Source organism: Castor canadensis, chromosome 6 (genome assembly GCF_047511655.1).
Source record: "Castor canadensis chromosome 6, mCasCan1.hap1v2, whole genome shotgun sequence".
Taxonomy (NCBI): Eukaryota; Metazoa; Chordata; class Mammalia; order Rodentia; family Castoridae; genus Castor; species Castor canadensis.
Genome location: NC_133391.1, coordinates 31,541,430 through 31,552,201, shown reverse-complemented (window position 1 = coordinate 31,552,201; position 10,772 = coordinate 31,541,430). Strand labels below are relative to the sequence as shown.

The 10,772-nt window shown below is 35.5% G+C and overlaps 1 protein-coding gene across 1 annotated transcript; it reads left to right on the top strand.

Annotated features, from left to right (window-relative positions):
• Window positions 1-9,530: 9,530 nt before the first annotated feature.
• On the top strand, window positions 9,531-10,466 carry LOC109702652 (taste receptor type 2 member 13-like). The gene has a single exon (XM_020187945.1). It carries the CDS (start codon window positions 9,531-9,533, stop codon window positions 10,464-10,466), a length of 936 nt encoding a protein of 311 aa, XP_020043534.1.
• Window positions 10,467-10,772: the final 306 nt, after the last annotated feature.

The following is a 10,772-nucleotide window of genomic DNA, read 5'->3' as shown; positions in this document are numbered from 1 at the left end:
TCAAGTATGATATATTTGATACATTGTAAGAACTTTTGTAAATGCCAAAATGTATCCCCATCCAGTACAACAATAAAAAAATGCTGGTGTTTTACCATTTAATTCTCCTCAATTTCATATGACTCAGTTCTTTCCCAGTCATTTTTCCTTACTTTGCTGCGTTTCATTGCCTTTTCAGTGTTCTTTCCTCTGGACTTAATAATAGACATTTTGAGCATGTGAGATTTTACCAGGGAAACTGGATATGTAGCTTCTGTGCCTTCAGTTACCTATCAATTTGAAATGACTTATTGAATTTAATAACTATTATTTGGATCTACATCTGTAAAGTCAATCCAATCAGAAGGTTTCAAATAGGCATGAAAGCTATAGTATTGAGAATATTATAGCCTAAAAGATTTAATGTCAAGAAATTAACAAATCCAGCCTTGCAAAACCCCATGTTTTCAGACTTTCTAGTAATTTATTTTCTTCCTCACAAAGCAAGCAGTTGTTTTCTCACACCTAAAAATATGCTTTGAAATTCACCCCTAGTATTATTTGCCATATAATATTCAATATTATAAATGAAGTTTTCTTACTGTAAAGTCACTATGCTAGCCAAATCTTAACACTAAATTCTGATGTCAAAATCTGAGAAATAAAAACTTGATACCAATATTATTTAAAAACATAGCTATAAATAACTTATCACAATATTTTCAAGCCGATTGGAACAATGGCTAAAATGGAGTAATACACTGTAGTCAAATAGCTATATCCCAGTATTGAAATTTTGTTTAAAGGTAGAAAGTTATTTTTTTATAATTTAGCATAATAGCAGGTTAAAGAATATAAATTCTGAGTAACTTGGGGCTACATAAAAAATATCAGCAAAATGGAACTAGTGGGGAGACATTTTTAATTCATAAGAGAATCACATATAATCATCAGGAGATATCACTTTTATTTATTTTTTTACATTTTTTTCCATTTATTGCTGACTTTTTTATTGTTTTATTATTCATATGAGCATACAAGGATTGGGTCATTTCTCCCCCCACTGCCCCCACTCCCTCCCTTACCACCCACCCCTCCCCCTCCCACTTCCCCCAACCCCCTCAATACCCGGCAGAAACTATTTTGCCCTTATCTCTAATTTTGCTTAAGACAGAGTATAAGCAATAATAGGAAGGAACAAGTGTTTTTTGCTGGTTGAGATAAGGATAGCTATACAGGGAGTTGACCCACATTAATTTCCTGTGCGTGTGTGTTACCTTCTAGGTTAATTCTTTTTGATCTAACCTTTTCTCCAGTTCCTGGTCCCCTTTCACTATTGGCCTCAGTTGCCTTTAAGGTATCTACTTTAGTTTCTCTGCATTAAGAAAAACAAATGCTAGCTAGTTTTTTAGGTGTCTTACCTATCGTCACCCCCCACCTTGTGTGCTCTCACTTTTATCATGTGCTCATAGTCCAATCCCCTTGTCGTGTTTGCCCTTGATCTAATGTCCACATATGAGGGAGAACATACGATTTTTGGTCTTTTGAGCCAGGCTAACCTCACTCAGAATGATGTTCTCCAATTCCATCCATTTACCAGCGAATGATAACATTTCGTTCTTCTTCATGGCTGCATAAAATTCCATTGTGTGTAGATACCACATTTTCTTAATCCATTCGTCAGTGGTGGGGCATCTTAGCTGTTTCCATAACTTGGCCATTGTGAATAGTGCCACAATAAACATGGGTGTGCAGGTGCCTCTGGAGTAACCTGTGTCATAGTCTTTTGGGTATATCCCCAAGAGTGGTATTGCTGGATCAAGTGGTAGATCAATGTCTAGCTTTTTAAGTAGCCTCCAAATTTTTTTCCAGAATGGTTGTACTAGTTTACATTCCCACCAACAGTGTAAGAGGGTTCCTTTTTCCCTACATCCTCGCCAACACCTGTTGTTGGTGGTGTTGCAAATGATAGCTATTCTAACAGGGGTGAGGTGGAATCTTAGCGAGGTTTTAATTTGCATTTCCTTTATTGCTAGAGATGGTGAGCATTTTTTCATGTGTTTTTTGGCCATTAGAATTTCTTCTTTTGAGAAGTTCTGTTTAGTCCACGTGCCCATTTCTTTATTGGTTCATTAGTTTTGGGAGAATTTAGTTTTTTAAGTTCCCTATATTTTCTGATTATCGGTCCTTTGTCTGATGTGTAGCTGGCAAATATTTTCTCCTACTGTGTGGGTGTTCTCTTCAGTTTAGAGACCATTTCTTTTGATGAACAGAAGCTTTTAAGTTTTATGAGGTCCCATTTATCTATGCTATCTCTTAGTCTCTCTGCTGCTGGGGTTCCATTGAGAAAGTTCTTACCTATACCTACTAACTCCAGAGTATTTCCTACTCTTTTGTGTATCAACTTTAGAGTTTGGGGTCTGATATTAAGATCCTTGATCCATTTTGAGTTAATATTAGTATAGGGTGATATACATGGTTCTAGTTTCAGTTTTTTGCAGACTGCTAACCATTTTTCTCAGCAGTTTTTGTTGAAGAGGCTGCTATTTCTCCATCGTATATTTTTAGCTCCTTTGTCAAAGACAAGTTGGTTATAGTTGTGTGGCTTCATATCTGGGTCCTCTATTCTGTTCCACTGGTCTTCATGTCTGTTTTTGTGCCACTACCAATGCTGTTTTTATTGTTATTGCTTTGTAATATAGTTTGATGTCAGGTATCATGATACCACCAGCATTGTTCTTTTGACTGAGTATTGCCTCGGCTATTCGTGGCCTCTTGTGTTTCCATATAAACTTAATAGTAGATTTTTCAGTCTCTTTCATGGGAATTGCATTAAACATGTAGATTACTTTTGCGAGTATCAACATTTTTACTATGTTGATTCTACCAATCCATGAGCATGGGAGATCTCTCCACTTTCTATAGTCTTCCTCAATTTCTTTCTTCAGAAGTTTATAGTTTTCCTTATAGAGGTCATTCATATCTTTTGTTAGGTTTACACCTAGGTATTTGATTTTTTTTTTTGAGGCTATTGTAAATTGAATTGTTTTCATACATTCTTTTTCAGTTTGCTCATTGTTAGTGTATAGAAATGCTAATGATTTTTCTATGTTGATTTTATATCCTGCTACTTTGCTGTAGCTATTGATGATGTCTAGAAGCTTCTGAATAGAGTTTTTTTGGGTCTTTAAGGTATAGGATCATGTCATCTGCAAATAGGGATATTTTGACAGTTTCTTTACCTATTTGTATTCCTTTTATTCCTTCTTCTTGCCTAATTGCTCTGGCTAGGAATTCCAGTACTATGTTGAATAGGAGTGGGGAGAGTGGGCATCCTTGTCTGGTTCCTGATTTTAGAGGGAATTGTTTCAGTTTTTCTCCATTAAGTATAATGCTGGCTGTAGGTTTGTCATATATAGCTTTTATAATGTTGAGGTACTTTCCTTCTATTCCTAGTTTCTTAGAGCTTTTAGCATGAAATGGTGTTGGATCTTATGAAAGGCTTTTCTGCATCTATTGAGATGATCAAGTGGATTTTTTCTTTGCTTCTGTTAATGTGGTTTATTACATTTATTGATTTTCATACGTTGAACCACCCCTGTATTCCTGAGATGAAGCCTACTTGGTCGTGGTGAATAATCTTTTTGATGTGTTATTGAATTCGGTTTGACATTATTTTGTTGAGGATTTTTGCATCAATGTTCATTAAGGAGATTAGCCTATAGTTCTTTTTGGAGGTGTCTTTGCCTGGTTTTGGGATAAGTGTAATACTGGCTTCATAAAATGTGTTAGGTAGTTTTCCTTCCCTTTCTATTTCATGGAACAATTTAAAGAGGGTTGGTATCAGTTCTTCTTTAAAGGTCTGATAGAATTCAGCAGAGAATTCATCAGGTCCTGGACTTTTCTTTTTGGGGAGACTCTTGATTGCTGCTTCAATTTCGTTTTGTGTTATAGATCTATTCAGGTGATTAATTTCCTCTTGGTTCAGTTTTGGATGGTCATATGTATCTAGAAATCTGTCCATTTCTTTAAGATTTTCAAATTTATTTGAATATAGGTGCTCAAAGTAGTCTCCGATGATTTCCTGGACTTCCATGGTGTTTGTTGTTATCTCCCCTTTTGCATTCCTGATTCTAGTAATTTGGGTTTTTTTCTCTCCTCATTTTAGTCAGGTTTGCCAGGGGTCTATGGATCTTGTTTATTTTTTCAAAGAACCAACTTTTTGTTTCATTAATTCTTTGTATGATTTTTTTGGCTTCTATTTTGTTGATTTCAGCTCTTATTTTTATTATTTCTCTGTTTCTATTTGTTTTGGGATTTGCTTGTTCTTGTTTTTCTAGGACTTTGAGATGTATCATTAGGTCATTGATTTGGGATCTTTCAGTCTTTTTAATATATGCACTCATGGCTATAAACTTTCCTCTCAAGACTGCCTTAGCTGTGTCCCATAGGTTCCAGTAGGTTGTGTTTTCATTTTCATTGACTTCCAGGAACTTTTTAATTTCCTCTTTTATTTCTTCAATGATCCATTTTTCATTAAGTAATGAGTTATTTAATTTCCAGTTGTTTGCATGATTTTTGTCTTTACTTTTGTTGTTGACTTCTACTTTTACTGCATTGTGATCAGATAGTATGCACAGTATACTTTTATTTTCTTATATTTGCTGAGGCTTGCTTTGTGCCCTAGGATATGATCTACTTTGGAGAAGGTTCCATGTGCTGCTGAAAACAATGTATATTGTATAGAAGTTGGATGAAATGTTCTGTAGGCATCAAGTAGGTCCATTTGATCTATTGTATATTTTAGATCTTGGATTGCTTTATTGATTTTTTGTTTGGATTACCTATCTATTGATGATAATGGGGTGTTAAAGTCTCCCACAACCATTGTGTTGGAGTTAATATATGGTTTTAGGTCTTTCAGGGTATATTTGATGAAATTGGGTGCGTTGACATTGGGTGCATATAGGTTGATGATTATTATTTCCTTTTGGTCTATTTCCCCTTTTATTAGTATGGAATGTCCTTCTTTATCTCATTTGATCAATGTAGGTTTGAAGTCTACTTTGTCAGAGATAAGTATTGCTACTCCTGCCTGTTTTGGGGGGCCATTGGCTTGGTAAATCTTCTTCCAGCCTTTCATCCTAAGCCTATGCTTATTTCTGTTGGTGAAATGGGTCTCCAACAAATTGTTGGATCTTCCTTTTTAATCCATTTTGTCAAGCGGTGCCTTTTGATGGGTGATTTAAGTCCATTAACATTAAGTGTTAGTAGTGATAGGTATGTGGTGATTCCTGTCATTTAGTTGTCTTAGTTGTTCGAAGGTTTGATTGTGTGTACCTATGTTGGTGTTACTCTCTACTTTCTTGCTTTTTCTTTTCCTGTGGTTTGGTGCTGCCTGTCTTTGCATGGTTAAGTTGGGTTTCACTTTCTGTGTGCAGAATCTCTTGAAGAATCTTTTGTAGTGGTGGCTTTGTGGTCACATATTGTTTTAGTTTCTGCTTCTCATGGAAGACTTTTATTGCTCTATCTATTTTGAATGATAGTTTTCCTGGGTAGAGTATCCTGGGGTTGAAGTTATTTTCATTCAGTGCCCGGAAGATCTCACCCCACGCTCTTCTTGCTTTTAATGTTTCTGTTGAGAAGTCTGCTGTGATTTTGGTGGGTTTACTTTTGTATGTTATTTGTTTTTTCTCTCTTACAGCCTTCAGTATTCTTTCCCTAGTTCCTGAACTTGCTGTTTTAATGATGATATGTTGTGGGTAGTTCTATTTTGATCTGGTCTGTTTGGTTTCCTGGAGGCCTCTTGCATCTGTATGGGAATATCTTTCTCTAGATTTGGGAAATTTTCTGTTGTTATTTTGTTGAATATATTATGCATTCCCTTTGCTTGCACCTCTTCTCTTTCTTTGATGCCCATGATTCTCAAGTTTGGTCTTTTGATGGAGTCGGTGAGTTTTTGCATTTTCTTTTCACAGGTCTTGAGTTGTTTAATTAATAGTTTTTCAGTTTTTCCTTTAATTACCATTTCATCTTCAAGTTCTGAGATTCTGTCTTCTGTTTGTTCTATTCTGCTAGATTGGCCTTCCATTTTGTTTTGCAGATCTGTTTCATTCTTTTTCCTGAGATTTTCCATATCCTGGGTGGTTTCCTCTTTAATGTTGTCTATTTTTGTCCTGAGTTTATTTATCTGTTTATTTATCATGTTCTCTGTTTCACCTTGGTGTTTATACAGTGCTTCTATGGTTTCCTTTATTTCTTCTTTTGCTTATTTAAATTCTCTATTTTTGTTGTCTTGGAATTTCTTGAGTGTCTCCTGAACATTTTGGTTGACCATATCCAGAATCATCTCTATAAAATTCTCATTGCTTACCTTTAGTATGTCTTCTTTTAAATTATTCTTGTGGGCTTCATTGGGTTCTTTGTCATAGTTTGTCTTCATTTTGTTGGAGTCTGGATCTGAATATCTGTTTTCTTCATTTCCCTCTGGTTCCTGTACTAATTTTTTGCTGTGGAGAAACTTGTTTCCCTATTTTTTCTGTCTTCCTGTCATTTCTCTTGGTGTTGTTACTGTCCCTGTACTGTGTGCAATTAAGTATTTTCTAGCTTGTAATAATAACAATGGTGATATTTAGAATGGAATGGTGAGAGGTGATGGAAAGCAAAGAAGTTAAAGGAAAAGGGAAAAACAAATAAACAGTCAAGTAGGAAAAAACAAAACAAAGAATCAAACAAAAAAGTTTCAAAGATATAAACAGGAAGCCTTAGTGTACTAATTGACAGTAACCTTGTCTGTGTCTTCCAAAGCCATCTGGGTGCGGGCAACTGGCAGCCCAAGGGCTCTCCTGGTTTCTCCATTTAACGTGAAGTGGAGATTCTCTGAGCCAGCTGGAGGTATGGAGGAGTCAAAGTTTTGCCTCTTCTCAGTGATTTTGCCTGCAAGGTGTGTCTCCAGCATCTCTCCAAGATTTCACTATAGGAGGCATGCTTTCTTCTTCCTCCCTCTAACTGCCATCTTGGAATTCTCAATATCACTTTTAAGGTACATCATTCCTTAATGAAACCCATTGAAACCTTTTTTAAAAGGTTGGGAGAGAAAGGATAAGAAAGAGTAAATTTATGAAAATGATCAAAGTACATTTTATGAGTGTATTGAAATATCACAAGTCCCTGATATATAACTAATATGTACTAATAAAGTAAATAAATAAGAAAAATAAAGAAACATTATTTTTAATGAAGGGAAAACATTAATCACATTCTCTTTAGGAACAAAGGTAAATGTTTTATTTGCTATTTTACTGCCCAGTGTATTAGTGCAAGAAAATTATTCTCCATACAGTAGTAACATGTAAAGTAGTAAGGGACATAGCAGAGTTTGCTCAAAGTTTGAGGATTCATGAAATGAATGATAATAAGTGAAGCAAACTTTAAAAGTCTTTTCATCATAAGATTATCCAAAATCCAAGGAAACTACTTCAAAAAGTCAAACTCCAGACTCTCTTCTTCCTGCCCTTTTCCTTCCTTTTCTTTCAGAATGCTAAAAAAGAGTCTCTTAGAATTTTTTTGTCCACATTCTGTTTTTTTCTCACATTGTTGTTGGGAAAACCTTATTTCTATTTTATAATTTTAGTTTTAGTATTTTTTTTCTTATGGAAACATACCAGGAAAATGCAGTTCAAAATTGCATTTCCACTATTCATTCTCTAATTTTTATCATGTGTTACATCACAAATTCTGAAGGACTGTGGTAATTTCTCTTAGCTAACCACTGTGCTTTCCTTATTTATGCAGGCGGTTGTTGGGAACCAAAAGCCAAAGTTTGATAAGGTCAGTGTGGCTTAGCAGCATTCCGACAAGGTTAGAATCTGCAGGTGCACCATGTCTCTATCATGGTGGGAAGGAACACTAAATGGTTTCCCTTGACTAAAAAGAAGTTTATACTTAGTCAAGGACACTTGTAGTAAGGATGAAAGGCAGGGTGGCAAAAACTGAAAGGTTTTAACTAGGTCAGAGTGTTTTTGATGTTTAAGTATCTTCCTCTTTTGTATAAAGCTTGCTGAGAAAAATAAAATTTTGCCAGTGGTCATCAGCCTTCTGGCCCTCTCATAATGTGTCTTGTCTGTTCATTCCTTCCTTGAGCCTTTTTGGGTCAAGAACCTCTGCAATCCCAGCAGGTGGTAAATGTTAACAAACTCTGAATGGAGCTCACACAGCCTTGTCTCTATATAGACAGGAAATTTGCCCTTTTTGCTCCTGAAATAAAAGAGGTAGAAAGGATTTCTTTAACCCCATGTCAAGAGTACAAATGGAAAAATGCATACCATACATCTAAAGACTTAGAACTCATAAGTATATAGAGCAAACAAACTTCTAAAGACAACATATTCTGTTCTAACTTGACATGTATACATTCATAACAAGTACTTTATATTTTAAATGAAATTCATAAATTATCAAAGATGAGACTCTTTAATTACTTTGTGTATAGTTAAGTGTTCTGTAAATCACTCAGGAAAATTTCTGTGAATAATAAAATGCACACATTTCAAATATATAAATTACATATTCATTAAATGAAAATAGCTTTTTTCTGCATCCAGAAAAGAAATATCTATATGTTGTAATGTAAACAAGAAACAACAGAGTTTTATTTGTATGAATGTCAAATTAGGTAACTTTTCTTCATACTCCACATGTCAGAACTGGGCCAATTCATTACTTCTGTCTGTAACTTTGAGGAGAGAGACAGTGTGAAGAAAATTAATTCTTCACAGTGAATAGTGAATACCTCTTCTTTGCTTGAATCTCCAGTTAAAAATTTATATCATAATGTAGATCTGTTTTCTTTGTTTGTTGACACATTTTATATTTAACTTTAGTTCACTTTATGTTTGGAAAAGCAATGTGGGCAAAATTGGATAAAATCTGAAGATAAGTGGTGTTCATGGCACAAGGTTGTAAGCGCAACCAAATGCAGAAAGCCAGGGGCTGAGGAAGCCTAAGTCTCTGTGATCATCTAATCTTCATTCTCAGTGTTCCCTGCATTCTAGCTCCACTGGAAATTGAGGCTTCTTGAGAAATAACACAGGGCTAACTCTGCACCTTTTATAAGTCCTCACTAGCAGTCATGTGAGACATTAAAAGCTCTACTTAACTACATATTTGATCAATCCAATTTTGATAATCTTTTTACCTCAGGACTCAAGCTGGTGGATTCAAATTGTCTTAGCTGATGCAATGCAAAGTGGACAAAAGAGTGAAATAGATATATGTTTATTTACATGTTCACAAATGTGAGTTTGGCTTTGTTTCCTCATCATTTATGAAATGTTACAGCCTTTGGTAAGGACATAATCATCTCTGTTAAGATGTATTTAAAAGATAAAATGGATAAAAATGTTATGAGAACATCAATGTGAAGTTTCATCTACCTTGGAAATTCTTGACTTGACTTCAGGACAACTAAAGGAGCACAAGAAGGAAAGAACAGCTTAGCTGTACAAAATCACTGGCAGCAGTAGTAGACTTTGAGTTTTCTCTGACTGAACATGTGGAGAGCCCTGAAGAGCATCTTCTTCATCATAATGGTTGCAGAGTTCATATTTGGGAATTTGAGCAATGGATTCATAGTAGTGATGAATTGCATTGACTTGGGCAACAAAAGAAATTTCTCTTCAGTTGATCAAATTATCACCATCTTGGCCATTTCTAGAATTAGTGTCCTATGGCAAACATTTGTAAGTTTGTTTCAAAATACATATTACTCATTTTCACTTGTGGATGAAACAAAAGTAAGAATTGGTATTTTCTCCTGGATAGTTAGCAATCACTTCAGTCTCTGGTTTGCTACCATCCTTAGCATCTTATATTTGCTCAAAATAGCTACTTTCTCATGGCCTGCTTTTCTCTATCTCAAGTGGAGAGTAAAGAAAGTGACTCTGATCATGCTGCTGGGAAACTTGGTCTTCCTGATTTTAAATCTGACAGAAGTAGATATACATATTGAAGACTTGATCCATCAATTGGAAAAAAACACAACTTGGGACTCCAAAGTGAGTGAAATTAAAAAATTATCCATGCAGGTCAGACTCAAGATTACTCTGTTCTCCTTAATTCCATTTACTGTGGCCCTGACGTCCTGTCTCCTGCTAATAGTCTCCCTGTGGAAACATCTCCAGAAGATGCAGCTCACTTCCAAAGGACGCAGAGACCCCAGGACCAAAGCCCTCATAAACGCCTTGAAAATTATGATCTCCTTTCTACTCCTATATGCTGCTTACTTTTTATCATATTTGATATCATGGATTTCAAAAGTGCATGAGAACACACTGGCCCACTTTGTTGGCATCACTGTTGGACTACTGTATCCTTCAGGCCACTCCTTTATCCTGATTCTGGGAAATTCCAAATTAAGGCAGACTTCTCTTTTGGGGCTGAAGTGGCTCAGATGTGGGAAAAAACACAACAAACTCACAATTGCATAAGGCTTTCAAGTCATATATAATTACATCTGGAGTGTAGCTCCACAGTACTGCACTTCCCAAACATGCATGACATTATAATTTAAATCTCCAACTCCACAGAAAAGTGAAAAGGGAGGAAGGAATGAACGCTATAAGGAAGAAAGTGAGGATAGAAGGAATGGAGGAAGGATAGGAGGGAGGGAGGGAGGGAGGAAGGAAAGAAGGAAGGAAGGATGGGAAGGAGGAAGGAGAGAAGGAATTTTATTTTTTTCAGATGTTTCCAATGTAAAAATTATTGTAAATTTTTCAAATGAATATCTATAATAG

Coding starts and splice junctions, on each gene's coding strand:
- LOC109702652 (XM_020187945.1), top strand. CDS start 9,531: ATGTGGAGAGCCCTGAAGAGCATCTTCTTCATCATAATGGTTGCAGAG.